Source organism: Pleuronectes platessa, chromosome 3 (genome assembly GCF_947347685.1).
Source record: "Pleuronectes platessa chromosome 3, fPlePla1.1, whole genome shotgun sequence".
Lineage (NCBI taxonomy): Eukaryota > Metazoa > Chordata > Actinopteri > Pleuronectiformes > Pleuronectidae > Pleuronectes > Pleuronectes platessa.
The window spans coordinates 5,819,099-5,834,208 of record NC_070628.1 but is presented as its reverse complement, the minus strand read 5'-3'; the positions used below and the strand labels follow the sequence as shown (position 1 = coordinate 5,834,208).

Sequence of the window (15,110 nt, the reverse complement as noted above, 5' to 3'; positions counted from 1 at the left end):
AAGAAATCTTGATATGAACACTGAACATTTGCTCTTTTTACTTGACTTGACTGATTCATTGATTAGTTTCTAATTACAGCTCTAAAGTTGACATTATTTTCGGGGTGTTGTTATTGTTGCGCTGTCTTTTTTTCAAAAACATGTTTTAATTATTAAATTATTACACACGTAAAAAACAACAATGTTTCTTCTCTTCCATCAGTTTTGTTTCGATCTAAATCTTTTGGTTTTGTTCCATTTTCAAGGTTTGACCTCCCGTGTGTTATATTATTCTCTGGTCATTATTTATACTGGTTAATGATGCTACTTAATAAATAAAGACTGTTGGACGACTGAAGTTTTTCTCTTTTTGAAACAACGTGCGACCGAATCTCATCAGCTCATCTGTGAGTCCAGGAAAAAAAAAAAACGAGAAATCACAGCAACACATTTACGTCAAAGAGGAATTTTAATTTGTGCTAAACATTTTTAACAAATCACAAAAACAGGAACATTTAAAAATACATATACTTCTCTATTTTCCAGAATGTTTGCGTATTAATGCGGCTGTTTCTTTTTTTTTATATATATATATATTTATATATATATATATATATATATATGTATATAGCAAAATATTTCTTTTTTTTTCCAAAATGAGAAAAAATACCTTCTAGATAAGCTTTGTCATTTAGCAGATAGAGCAGCATACAATCATTACGCATCTTTTTTTGTTTGTCTTTTCTTTCTAATGTGCAACAACAATCACTGAAATCTTTGTGCCTGATTACCAGCTGAACATGAGAGGCCTCTGGGAGGACATTCAGAGAGAAGCTAAAGAGAGAGTGAGAACGAGAGGATGGAGAGAGAGATGGGGGGTGTGGGTGTGGGGGGGGAAGAGATAGTGCTGATGAATGTCTGAGTAGAGCCATGTCTGTGACAGGAACTGCCAACAGCTCGATGTCTCTGTAGACTGAAAAGATGGAGACTGCTCGCTGGGGACAAGGGGAGAGGTTACGAGTATTAGGGCCACTTAAAGGGTTTTAAAAGAAAAACTAAGAATCTGAAATTTTGAGAATAAAGTAAATATACGAGAATGATGTTGTAAATTTACGAGAATGAAGTAACATTCGGAGGAAATAAAGTCAAACTCTTGCAGCATCTTGTAAGATTTTACTTTGCAGGTTTCATAAATAACATAATACTTACGCTTTGGGCTCATTTGCTCATTATCGGGACTTTGAAAAGTTGGTGCAAGTAACTAAGTCTACTCTGAAGAAGGAATCTCACGGACTTTGGAGATAATTGTGTCTTTTTCTGGAGGAGGAAATGTTTGCGTGAGATTGCATCAAGGATTCTGGATCGGGGGGGGGAGAACCTCCATCGCTGCTCGTTTCCTTAAAAATATTTTTGATTTAAATTCATTGAATTACGACTTTCTTCTCATGTACAACTTTTCTTGTCAGAATCTCAGAATTCGTTTTTTTCTTCAAAATGGCCCCAAATACCAGAGAAAGGTAGATTTGGGAGAAAGAGAGAAAAACAAAAACAGCGGAACTTGAAAGCAGAAAAGATCAAAGAGGCTGTGAAATGTACCATAAAGAAAGAAAAACAACAGACAAGAAAAACAGATGGAAATGTTTGTCCACATTTGTTGGTCCCGCCCCCGTCCCCTGATAAAAAAACGAATCCCAAGTCTGCCAAAGCAACGCTAGCTGTCACCGCTGTAGTGTTGCCGATCGTGTGCTGTTAAAGAAGCGCCGTGTTAATCTAAAAAAAAAAAGGTAAAGCTTTTTCTAAAGGTTAAAATAAAATGACGAGAAACAAAGAAAAATGTAGAAATATTTAAGGCTTTTAAGGATTATTACAATAATGCTTTGCTGTGCCGAGACAGAACAGTAGGCACGCGCCGTTTCATTTGTCCTTTCACCACTACTGAAACAAGAAAAAAAAAAAATTAAAACAACAATCAGTTTGTCTACATTAGGTTAGCTCCACTTCAATCAGCTCCAAATAGTTGCCTCTTTTTTCATTTTTTTCATTTTTTTTTATTTATTTCTGCTGGTTCCTGCTGTGACCTGCCGAGTCGCCCGGATCACGTCGAGTCTGAGGATCCAAACCGAGCTGAAGTGAAGCGAGTCAAGTCCTGGTTTGTTATTCCTGGATTTTCTCCATCTCCTCTTGAAAAGAAAAAACAACACCACTGTGTCTCTCTCTCTCTCTCTCTCTCTCTCTCTTTGTGCTTTACAGAGAAGACGAAGGGAGGAGACGCCTCATGTTCTGGTCTTGGCTTTAATAATAACATTTCTCTCTTTATCTGACAAGAGACGACCAGTTGGGATTTCTTCCGTCTCACCTTTTTTCCAAGAGTAGGATCATATTCTTTATAGCCTCCCAAGCCCCAAGTCAACCTGGTCTGCGGTGGTTACCTTTTCTATCCACATCTGCGTTAAGATATGTTTCAACTCCAATCGTCACAGCTTCTTCTGTAAATACAGGCCGAGGGGGGGGGGGGGGGGGATCTCCGAGCACGTTCCCTGCTTTGGAATCAGGCAGCGGCTCTGATCAGACGTGCAGGAGAAATGAGTTCTTTGGCCTGAGAGCGATAATAACCGACGGATCGGATCCATCGAGGAGAATAAAGGTCGCATCGGAGACATTCTCCAACATTCACATAAGTGGAAGTAGTGCTAAAATGATTTTTACTATGCATAATGCTCTCACACGATTAAAGTCCTGACTGGTTTGTGAACGGTGGATTACGTTATAAAAGAGTGTAAAGCTGAAAAAGCCCTGAAATATCCGCTTACTGTCAAATTGAGAATGTGTGTGAAGGTTTTTCATCTACTGTCGAACAGCGCATGTTCCTTACAAGTGAATTCCCTTGGCTGGAGAGAGGCTGCGTGTACATTTTTGGGCCATGTCGGCTGCAGTCATATCATATGTAGTATAAAAGGTGAAAGGTTAGGAGAGGCTGTCCACTGGGTACCTGGTGAGGACGCCCGTGTTCTACTTCCTGGGGTCGTGGGTTTGCGAGGTCATGGCGACGATGACGGGCTGCTGGGCAGACGTGACTTGATGCTGCACGGAGTCGGTCCCGCCGTCGCCCTCCATCTTCAGCCGCTTGGCCTGGGGGCCGCCCGGCTGCTCGGCTAAAGTGTCCGCACTGGGCTGCCGGCTCAGGAGCACCGGGGGGGAGCTGGAGGCCTGAGCGGCCAAGATCTGGAGAGGACTACTGAGCCCTGGGAGGGACATGAAGAGAGAGAGAGAGAGTTAATGATGAGCAGAGGCAGTGAGGTCACAGATATCTCATGTTATTACGAGACGTGTAAAAAGAATCTGGGATCACAGCACCGAGGAGGAGGTCATGTTTTCATTGCCGTCTGTTTGTCCGTCTGTTAGCAGAATCACACAAACGCTACAAATCTGATTTGGATGAGACGAGATGGAAAGATGAGTCAACAAGGAATCCATTAGGTTTGGAGCAGATCCAAGAGAGGACGAGGCTCCAGCTATTTTTTCATCCCATTTTCTTCTACGTGGCGCTTTGGACATTTTTGTGAATTTCTTATGAAACAACAACGTCACTCAGTGCAGAGTTCAGCTCCACGAGGGCCCACAGCCCCCTAATGACACCACACTTTAATCCCCTAGATCCAGACGGTTACAACCCCCCCCCCAAACAAAGCTCATGGAACTTGGTAGAGTAGTTTTTGTGTAATGCTGCTAACTAACAAACAAACTAAAAACTCTAAAGGAGGTAATAACACTAAGATCTTTCAGTTAATGAAGTAGTAGGAAGCAGCTAATTGAATTAAAGGAGACCGTTGGGCCTTGGCAGACGTGTGAGCTCTACTGGTTATGGAACTATAGTGGGACCAATTAGACCGTGTGTGTGTGTGTGTATGGTAATTAATGGGAAACATTGTGTGACTACGTTCACATCAGCACTGCAGGTGTGTGATGTGTGAATCCTCCTGTTCTATTGTTTATGCTGCTATTTACACAAATGAATACACAACCTTTGTTTAAAACTGTGTTAAATTGGTATTTTCTAACGCGCCTCATCCATTCCAAACATAATATTCTTGTTGGTTAACGAGTGAGAACATCCCTAACCTGTTCTCAACAGTCCTGTAGTATAAACTGCCTTTATAAAATGTATAACGCTCAGTTTTGGGTGGAAGGAGTTTTAGAGAAGTACTGATAAGGTCATTTAGTTTATCTGTTTTTACATTATACAGAAACACGAGCTCTGTATATTACAGCAGTTTACTTCTCCCTGTTTATAGCACTGATAGGATAAATAATAGACACCGTCTGCATATCGCAATAAAGTTAGACAGCATCAGAAAATACAGCCTCCATAACGAGCATATAGATGAATCAGCTCCTACATATTATCTGTTTCTATAACTAATGTTATCTCAGCTTAAACTCAGGATAAGAGTCTTTATGGAGGGAGCATTTATTGCAGAACTCTTTTATTAGACCACATTAGTTGAAATAATTTAACTGACCATATAGCTTAAATCTCTTGTGTGTAAATAATCACTTGTGTGCAGGACACTGTGGTTTTTATCCCGATCTCAACAGGCAGTAACAACCCGTCTTCATCACTGGGAAGGGGTCAGTGTGTATCTTACCAGATGCATTAGCCAGGCTGGTTGCTGTGGCTACAGTGGTGTGTTTGCCGTTCTGAGTCACAGCCCGAACAGGAAGTTGATGTAGACCTGGAGTCAGGATCCGTCCATGTCCGTCTCCGCCCTGCACGGCACTGTCCACGGTCTGGATCACCCGCTCTCTGTTCATCTGGGCGTCTGAGGGGAAAAGCATTTCAAAGGCTCAAATATGTAAAGAAATCAAATCTGCTACTAAAAAAGGTTCTCATCCTAAAACAGAGCTCACTCATTCAGAATAACTCATGATATGCACATCTCATTTATAAGTTCTGTCTCTGTGGATTTCTTCAAACTCATTGTATATATTATATTATTTTAGATTTAAACAAAAATGATGATCAATAATCATGATATTGATTTCAAGTCCTATCATCCAGCCCTACTCTCATTGTCCCTCCCTATTTAAATAATGGACTAAAATAATGATATGCAAGAACACGTGTTCAATTACACAAATAACATTCAAACACAAGAGTATGAAGTAACCCTGTGTCCCATAATAACTGAATATGTGTCCGTTGCTATTATTTTAAAACGACCGACATGTGGTCAAAGATCAGTTCAGGTCATCTGGTCGCTTCCTCAGAAGTTGTGGTTAGCAGAGATATAATTATCCAGAACATTTGACGTTTTAAAAGATGTTAAAGCTTTAAAACAGGAGTTTGGACCCAATATAACTTGCAGGAGCAAACAGAAATAAAAAATACTATAGAATCTGCAAAACAGTAACGCAACACTATCCCCAACGCACATGGAGATGAGAACACTAAGGTAAATATAGTTTGTCACATAATACAGAAGGTCTCTCCTGTAGAGACTCACATACCTCTGAGCTCACCCTCTGCTCCTCCACCAGAGGGGGCACTGTAACCGTTCGGGGGGTTGGAAAGTGGATGGGCACTGGTGACCAGCCGCATCATGGTGACAGCCGACTGAGGGACGCTCTGGAGCAAGTGGATGGGCTGACCGCCGCCGCCTGGAACCAGAGCCAGGGTCTTTCCTGCTCCTGTGGACAGGAGTGTCTGGTGGGAGGGCGCTGCCATGATGACCGGCTGAGTGTGGACAGGAGACCCTGCAGAGACACAACCAAACGACAATGTCACCTGATTCATGGAGCATGTGAAAGCCTTTCTGAGTATTTGAATGTGTTTTGAGTTTATGGGGCTTGTGTGCATGTTCACCTGGAGCGCTCTGGGAGTACCTGTACTCGGGTACAGACGCCAGTTTGTGAGCCAGCTGTTCGTGGTGGTCGTGGGGGATAGGAGAGCCCTCCCTGCTCAGACACTCAGGAGTCTGAAGTCCACTGGATGGAGGAGAGAGAAGCCCCTGGTGCGTCGGGGAGGCAGGGGCACTCCTGAATAACAGAGTGAAGGGATACAGATTAAAATAGTAAGAGACTCCAATTAACTTACGGCGCTCCTCCATTGTCAGAAGCTACTGCTGAACAATTGAACCCAGAAATTAGACTTACTTTGTTCTATCCAATCAAATGATAGCGAGGATCAGAAGCAGAGAAACAGGAAGAAGAGTTAAGAGTTAAGTCAAAACTGAAGAGACAGAGTCTGACAGTCTCTCGAGTGTGTTTGTGCAGAAACACCCAAGCACAGTCCCCACTCACCGAGAAGAGAGAGGTCCAAATGGCGTCCTAAAGCAGGCCACCCCCCTTTGCCTTCTTTTCCTGAAGGCCTGCTCCACCAACTTGCTCTCGGAGGCGGAATCCACGCGCCAGAAACTGCCTTTCCCAGGCTCGTCCTGAGAGCGGGCCACTTTCAGGAAGTAGCGGTTGAGTGACAGGTTGTGTCTGATTGAGTTCTGGACGGAGGCAAAGTATAAAGAGGATTTTGTCACTGGACAAACAGAGACGCATCTAAATTAAAGATAAATAAGCTAGAAGAAAGTCTCCAGAGTGATTTTTTTGTTTGTTCATGAAATACGACAAACCTATTTTTTTTTAATGACATTTCAGTTTTTATCATTTACAGTCCAGGAAATAAAAAGAAAACAATATATATATATACTGTACAGATATCACTATAAATCAGATATTATACTGTAATAGAGCTGGGTGATATGGCCAATAACTAAATCATGTAAGAATTGTTTGAATTATGTGATAATCATAATTATCACAATAAATGTCACATTATGTCTTTTAAGCTTAAACCCAGATTTTTGCTCCTGATATTTAATTTATTTTTTTACAGAGAATGACAAACACTTGATAAACATGGAGGTAGATCAATTATGGGTAAGACATCAACATATATTGGACTATGTTGCGATTATATTATATTGTTTTATTGACCAGTGATATTTGTGGTGTGAGTACCTACCTGCCAGCCCTTGTCTGCAGTGCGGTAGTAGGGGTAGTGTTTAGTGATGTGGGCGTAGATGCCACTAAGAGTCAACTGTTTGTCCAGTGCTGAGGAGATGGCCTGGACGATCAGCTGTGCGTAGGAATACGGGGGTTTGGATTCATCCTGGACACACAGGACACGAGAATTAACAAACACACATCCTCCAGCATATGTTCTCAAAGAATGTGGTTGAACAGCTGAGGTGGTTATTTATCAAACAGAATCAACTTCAAGATGTGTCTCCGCTGAAGATTCACCTTGGGGCTGTCTCCACCTGCCGAGTCCCCCCGCTGCTCACTTCCCCCCCCTCTCTGCTCAGCGAGGCTCCGTCTCTCAGAAACGGCCTTGGCAGCATATTCAGCTGCTAACTGGAGGTCAGGGGTCACGTTGCGTCCGTAGCGATACCCCGATGACCCTGCTCCACGTGGACTGACTGGACAGGAGTTAGGAACACTGGAAGAGAGGGGAGACCAAGTCAGTGACTCCAAGGCTGAGAACTGTCTTTGAGAGTAAACTCTTCTGGAATCATGAATAAATCATTATACAAATATACAGGAAACTATTTAGTATTTGTGAAGTGAATTGTAACTCTGTTTATTTTTTTCATTTAAATTAGAGGAAAAGAAGGAGCCAGAAAAGAGTTTTTTCTTTTTAGTTTAAACAATTTATTAAATAGATATTTATTAAAAGAATCTACTCTGAATTATTAAAACACTTATTAATCTTTTCAGAGAATTTTTTGATTATTTGAATGTAATATAAGTCCAAACATCCAGTAGAATATAAAACAATTATAAATAAATATGGAATTTAATCAAAACTATAAGGGATAAATGTAGTTTAATAGAAAAAAACATCCACCAAAAGCTCAGTTTGGGAAAATTATTAAATCTCAGATCCACTGTGATTTAAACACATAGAGCAATCGTAAAATACACAACAATGATCGAAAATACTGAAAAGCGTGTGAATCATTAACTGGTGTTTTTAATCTGCCGCTGTCGAGAGACGGAGCTCAGAGGAAACCCTGTAACTTATTATACAACATACACCTGCTTCTGCTAGTTGAGTCAACAGCAGTTTCTGGGAGAGTCAGTGTGCTTTGATTTGCTTTTGGCAACGGAGAAGCTCGAAAACATAGAGAGACAGTAACGCACACGGGGGGGGGGGGGGGGGGGTGAGGGAGAGAGATAGAGAGAGAGAGAGAGGTTTGTAGTTTTTGGCCGGTGAAACGAGGCTACGGGCTCTGTTGCTGAAATGGCTCCATAACCTCAACGCTGCAAAGTGAATGAAGACAAACACGGTGCTCTGGGTTTTCTTTGGTATAAAATAAAACACAATTGCATCTGTGACTCTACACACGTTCATTATTAAAAGTTATTGTGTGGCCCTATCAGGGAGTGAGTCTCGCTCTTTTTTTCATTCCTCACACGACAACAGTTCCACCTCCAGGGGCCTGAACTACAAGTGACTGACAGGGGGGGGGGGGGGGGGAGGAATGTTATTGTGAGTCGTTTCTTTTAAAGTCACCAAACAGGAAAAGTGACTCCTACCGCCCTGTGAGAAGACACTGTTTGTGTTGTAGGTTGCAACACGTGCTGTTGCGCAATCCTCTTTCAGTGTTTTTATTGTACATGAGGAAGGTGACACAACAAGGGAGAGTGACTGAGAGATGTACGAGCGAGCGTCTTCACTCTGTGTGTGTGTGTGTGTGTGTGTGTGTGTGTGTGTGTGTGTGTGTGTGTGTGTGTGGGTCAACGTGTGAGAGAACAGGAGCTGCGGGCTGAAGGGGAGGGGTGGGGGGGGGGGGGGGGCTCTGAAAAGGAAACCACGAATGGACGGAAAAACGGCCCGCAGGCAAAACAATCTGCCCGACAGCCAATCACGCGCCTCAAAGCTGCAGCCATCCCATATAAGGCATGCACACACAGGCCAACAGTGGTGGGGATATGATCTGCAAGTACGCACACGCGCCACCAGAGGATGCACTCAGCAGCGCCTCACACTCTCTCTCTCTCTCGCCCCACATGCTGTCTGCGCTGTACATTTATAGAGCAGTGATTTTCAGACATGTGCTGCCACAGCTGCTTCGAGGGCAGATTTCCATCTCCACAGAAAACGCTGCAGGAGCTGCTGCTGGTGCTGAACTCACCGTCAACCACAACACATACTTTCCTTCAACGAGAGAAACGAAACCCCCCCACCCCCCCCTCGTGTTCCTGGCAAGTCGTCACAGATGACTACGTGAACATGCACGGACCCGAGAGGATTCGAGAGGATTCGAGAGTTACCAATACAAGTAATCTAGATAGAGCCACTTGTCATATGATGTGTCAAAGACAAACAGTCATAAAGAGGCGGTTACGTAAGAGTGTTTCCAGTTCAGGGTAATTAGAACCATAAGTGCAACAGACGCATGTTCTTTCACAAACTGTCATGTTTACTATCTTGTTAAAATAAAAAAATAGATTAATTATTTGCCTAATCTTTCCCTGAAGGATTTAGATTTAATTAAACAATTATCTTCTGCTTATTGGAATTTAGTAAAATTTGTATTAAATGAATTAACCCATGGTGCTTGTGATTTCTTAACCTTTCCTGTCACATCAGTTTTATTAGTGTTACCTGTTTAAATCACGTTTTAATCAATATTACAGCTGCAACAAACATTTAGTTAATTAATTCTCTGATATATAAATAAAACGTTCACTCCTTCTGCCAAGTCTCCTGGTGCAATTATGAATTGAGCAAGTTTCATGCTGTGTTTGAATCTATCAAGGTCCACGTGTTGGTGGTCGAATGTGTGTGTGTTTGTGTGTCTGTGTGTTTGTGTGTCTCCCCTCACCTGATGGTGCCGGTGGGCGACGGCAGCGGAGATCCAAACGCCCTGATGTGGTCTTCATGCTGCTGCATTGTGGGAATGGTGATTTTCAGAGGGGAAATGTGGGGCAGAAGCGGACGAGGGGGAGGAGAGGGGTGCTCCCTGTCTCGGTGATCCTCGGGTTCCAGGAGTGACATGAACTGGATTTTGATGACGGTACTGGGAAAACGAAACACACACCTGGAGAGCGGACCAGCAGGAGAGACAGATGGGGGAAGGCAACGGGACGGAGGATGAGAAGAAATGGAGAAAAGTTTGGATTAGTACACTCAGCCAAGCATTTCAATAATGTGGCTGAAGCTTTTTCTCATATCAAGATCTCGGTTAATTTAATTGTATATTCGCAACTGCATCGTTTTTTTTCTTCTTCTCTTAGAACTCATCTGTGCTCAGGTAAAGAAGGATTTAACATCTAAACATCAGAACGCACATGCTTTGCTTTTCTCGGCAGTGAACTTCCCAGTGACATGTACTGGTGAAGAAGAAGTGGTTTCCAGAGCCAGTGCTCGCTAACGTGTCAGTAATTTGTCAATATTTCACCCTGTAAAGCCCAAAATTAAAACAGCAAAGTGTACCATGTAAAAAACACTTCAGTGTCGATAAACTGTGGTTGCTAGTTAAAGGGAAGAAGTTGTGTATTTCTAGATTTATTTATTTGTGTTCTTTTTCAGTTGTGACTGAAAGTGTCCATTTGTTGTTTGTCCTTTGTTTTTGTCAAAGGGTCAAACCTCAGCTAGGCCGAACAACAACGACAGCAGTCATCACTTTCATACAGCGCTTGTAGCATAGAGCTGTTATTTGTTAAACGTACTTGTATCCGATTGGCATCAACTATAGTTGGTTATTGAGGTGTTAGTCAACAGTTATATTTGTGTGACGGGCGTTGTGACTTCCCTCTGTCACTCAGTGCTATACTAAATAACCTTAACTTACTTGTGTATTTTGTGTAGTTCGCCTGCGCAACTATAACGAGGGTGTCTTGTGAGGCGAAACAGAATCCCTGCTAATTGAAGGGGTGCTGAGCTGCAGTGAACGTCAGGCTCAGGTCTCCAAATAAAGAGAAGCAAATTAGTGAATGGGTCACAGGGCTGCAAAAGTGTTGCAAGCAGTTGCAGACGGTTACACCAGTCGGTGATATGAATATGGAAGAACTGCCTCTGCCAATCGAGCACTGGATCCATGAACACACTGCTCACAGCTGTCTCTGCCCACAGCCGGCCAACCCCACAAACTGAATGCCTGCACTGAGGCAGGAGAAAGACGCCTGTGGCTGTAGGTTCCTACACCGAGATGAAGGAGACTGGGCCTAGACAAACTCCATCAGGCCCAGCTGCAGCAAAGAGAAAGCCACTGTTAAAAGAAATCACATGACATAACGATGAATGTTGACTAGAAGGCTCAAGGGAGACTCGGAAACAAAGTAGTAGAAAGTTCAGCGGGCTGAGCGGACCAGAATTAAGCTTCTTGGCATTCATACTGAATAGTGCACAACTGCACATCACACAAAACACATCCACAACATGGTGGTGGGAGCATTATATTGTGTGGCTGTGTCACGGCTGCAGGTCAGTTTAAGGCAACAACTAAAAATGCAGTGAAGTCGATCGGCTGCAGCCAACACAACAAGGTTAACATCCTTGAGAAGCCAAGTTGGAGTCCATGACTCAATCCAATCCAGACCTGAAAAATAACATGTCACTCAGAAGGTGCAGACCTCTGCCAACAGTCTAAGTCTTATGAAAACATTATTAAATTCAATAGAACCAGACTTTTATTTGGATCTGCACTAAATTTCAAACACTCCCAGATATCAGCCCCTTAAATATAACATATTTCTCCATCAAGATATTATACAATTACTATAAAAAGAACTGCCCCATATCGCTTGCTAAAGAAAGTGAAACAGTCCTTATTCCACAGCAAAATGTCACAGCTTTTTCCCTGACTCATATCCTTTGAACAGATTTCATAGTCATCCGTTCAGTAGTTTGTAAAGCAGATAAAAACAGATCCTCCTTAATGGAGGTAATCACTGCTCAGTCTGGGGAACCAGGGAATCTTGACAAATTAGGAACTTTAGCTCAGAAAACTGTGAACTCTAGATAAATCACAACACAAAGATTCAAAGCTGCAATTTCATCCAAATGTGCATTAACTGTACTTAACTCATTAATACTTAGGCAAGCCACTATTTTGTGCGTATACGTGAACTCAACTTAGATTAACCTGTAGAAATAGAGCTTTGCTTTGACAGCTGACTTAATCAAACCAAAGAGATTAAAAGCTGTAAGATATACAAGCACTGAGGGGAAGATCCAGGGGTGGGAGCCGGGGGTGGGGGGGGGGCACTGGCCCCAGCTGAAACTCAGCTGTCCCCTGAAGTGACCCTGTCCTGTCAGAAGTCTAAAAAAGGGGGTCACTTACTAACAATGCCATCAATGAACATGCTTTAAAAATACATGTTTTTAGGATAAGGCTCAAAAGTGCTTGACCAAGGAACAATTGTTAAAACATATTGAAGAATGTGACTCAAATTTGTCATTTACAAGTTTTTAGCCTAAATGTCTTTGTGTTTTGTTTATGTTTAAAGAAGGAGGGCCCCCCTTCCACTTACTTTAATTGTATTGGATTTTGCTGCAATACTGTTTACATCTGAAACTTCAAAAGTGTTCACCTCACCCCACCCCTCCATATAATGAGTGAATTGTGATTTGGGGGTGAACTAACGAATCATTTCAGAGTTCGCCCTGTGGTCCCGAGCCGGGCTGCGGGGCCACAGCAACACAGGCCAACATGGCCGAGGTGGAGTCTGTGGAAGTCCTGTGTTTACTCCATGTGCGTCTGCAACGAGGATGTCAGTCACACTTCCTGTTCTATGTACGACACACCTCCCAAACAGTCCTGACAGCCAATCAGAGCGGAGACAGACACAGCCACCCTACCTCCAGCACCCCCCCACCCGCACCCAGGGACTGACTCCACTCACCGCCACAACTTTCCGTTTCTGCCGCAGAGGAACCAGCGAGCAGGGCAACACGTTTAACCTTGACACGATAGTAAAGCTCAGGAACATCTTTCAGCTCTACACACGTTCAACCTCGATACAATAAAAAAAAATGACATTTGAAGTTCGAATACACAAAAAAAAGAAAAGAAGCGCACCTCGACCCACAACACCAGTGAGCTCCAGTGTCAGGGGTGCGTTTGTTTACACTACACTCTACGTGACGGCCCCGCTGACTAAACAACTAGCTAGCTAACTGTACACACACACACAGACAACACTTCTCACAGCAGCCAAAACACATTCATATGAGGAAAAAGTGTCTTAAGTGTATTTATAAAATAAAGCAGATTATGAAATGATGTTTAAAACATAGTTATCCGAGTGAAACAAAAACGAAAGCTAACTTTTAATACATGTGTGCTAGCTAGGCCAGACTGAGCTAAGTTTGCTAGCAGCTAAAACTAGCTAGGTTAATTCAAAAAGATTAAAAAGGCCTCGGTTTATAAACCAGTATCTTCTTAGAAGTCACAATGAATCACAGGGCGGACACTTGACTGGTTAAGTTGCGGCTTCGCTGATCGACCCGATGTTAAAAGTGCGTTTTAAACGAATCTATCAAACTGTCTCTAATCGGGGGTGTCGCGACCAACTCTGCGACCCCGGGAGAACGCGTCTCCTGTCTCAACATGGAGGTCGTTCATCGGCTTAAGAAAAAATAAATAATCTAAAGTGTCCACAGCAAACAGCAGAAGTTTGAAATGTCCACTGGACACTGGAGGTTTTTCATGGTTTCATTCAGCCGCGTTGGACCGAGGGAGGCGGATGGAAGACGGGATGTGAACCTATCATAACATCTAACAACGCTGTCAGTAGCAGGGAAGTTGGAGCTAACGTGTTGCCGTCATGGAGCAGCCCCCCTGACCGCACTCACTCTCTGGGCAGCGGCAGCGGCGGCGCCCCTCTCCGCTGGAACACCCCGTCAACGAACACGCCGTTCTTGCCCAGGCACCGCAGGGAGAAGCCGCCCGCCTCGTCGTGGGTGATCTGCAGGTGTCGCCGCGAGATGAAGCTCGAGTGGCCCATGTTGATGTCCACGGAGCCGTGGGACGAGTTCCGGCCTATGGTGACCGTCCTCTGGCGCATGACGAACTCAAAGTCCCGGCCCTCCAGCCTGGCGAGGGCCCGTGCCGGCGGAGCGGCGAGGCGCATGGGTAAGAGCCCGCCGTCCCCGCGGGCTTCCATCAGCGGGGGACCCAGCAGGGCGAGCGAGGGCTGGTGGTAGATGTGCGAGGTCACCGCGACGCGCACGGGGCTGCACGGTGCCGACTGGAGGGCAAGCAGGGCTCTCGCTCCGGTGTCGTCCCGGTAGTCTGCCATCTTCTTTCGGAGGGTCAACACTCAACACGCACGCAGGCAGACACACACACACACACTCTCTCTTCACTTCTCACACGCACACACACACAGTTGCAACGTGAGAGTTTTCGGACGCAGCACTTGTTCGCTCCGTGGCTGTCGGAACAACATGGAGTCCGGGATCCGGCAAGAACCGGAGCGGATCCCCCGCCAGGAACCGGACTGAGGCTGCGTTCAAGACCCCCTTGTACAACAACAATAATAACAACAAGAATAAGAAGAAAAATAATAATAACGATAATGACAAGAAGGAGGAGAAGAAGAAGAATGATTTTATTTGTATTGCACTTCTCAAAGTGTGTGCTACAATATCTGCTGCTGCCAATCCTGCACTTATATCCTTAATATACCTTCATTATACATCATGTGTGTATTACTTACCTCAATGCACTCCGATCACTTTACTCATTCAGGCTCAGAGATAATAAAATACAAATATCAATCTTGGCCAATTATATAAGATGTCAAGGGATATAACTGCAAAACAAAAAAAAAGTAGTTCTCCATATCGATGCTTGTCAGAGAGACATGACTGCAGAGCTTGTTCCCTGAACGCACCATCAAGGCCCTCTGTGGATAGGCTGCGGTTCGTGACGTCACACCAGGAAACTCTTGGCTGACTTCAGTGTCTCTAGGTTTATGTTGTGTGTTTATATTTAGAGGAGATTATTTATTAAACAGGTTAATACTTTACTAAGATTACAACTGTAATTTTTTTCGCATTAAACTGCGATTTTATTCTTTAAATTTCCCCCTTGCATTTTAACTTTTCTCGTAATATTACGACT

General features: G+C 43.6%; 1 protein-coding gene across 1 annotated transcript; it reads right to left on the bottom strand.

The window, feature by feature from the left end:
• Positions 1–429: 429 nt before the first annotated feature.
• On the bottom strand, positions 430–14,462 carry foxk1 (forkhead box K1). The gene is made up of 9 exons (XM_053416803.1): positions 13,838–14,462; positions 9,864–10,079; positions 7,276–7,471; positions 6,995–7,141; positions 6,280–6,473; positions 5,843–6,015; positions 5,488–5,733; positions 4,626–4,799; positions 430–3,221 (listed from the first exon to the last, which is right to left on the bottom strand). The coding sequence occupies exons 1-9, from the start codon at positions 14,281–14,283 to the stop codon at positions 2,989–2,991; spliced, it is 2,025 nt and encodes a 674-aa protein (XP_053272778.1). The 5' UTR covers positions 14,284–14,462; the 3' UTR covers positions 430–2,988.
• Positions 14,463–15,110: the final 648 nt, after the last annotated feature.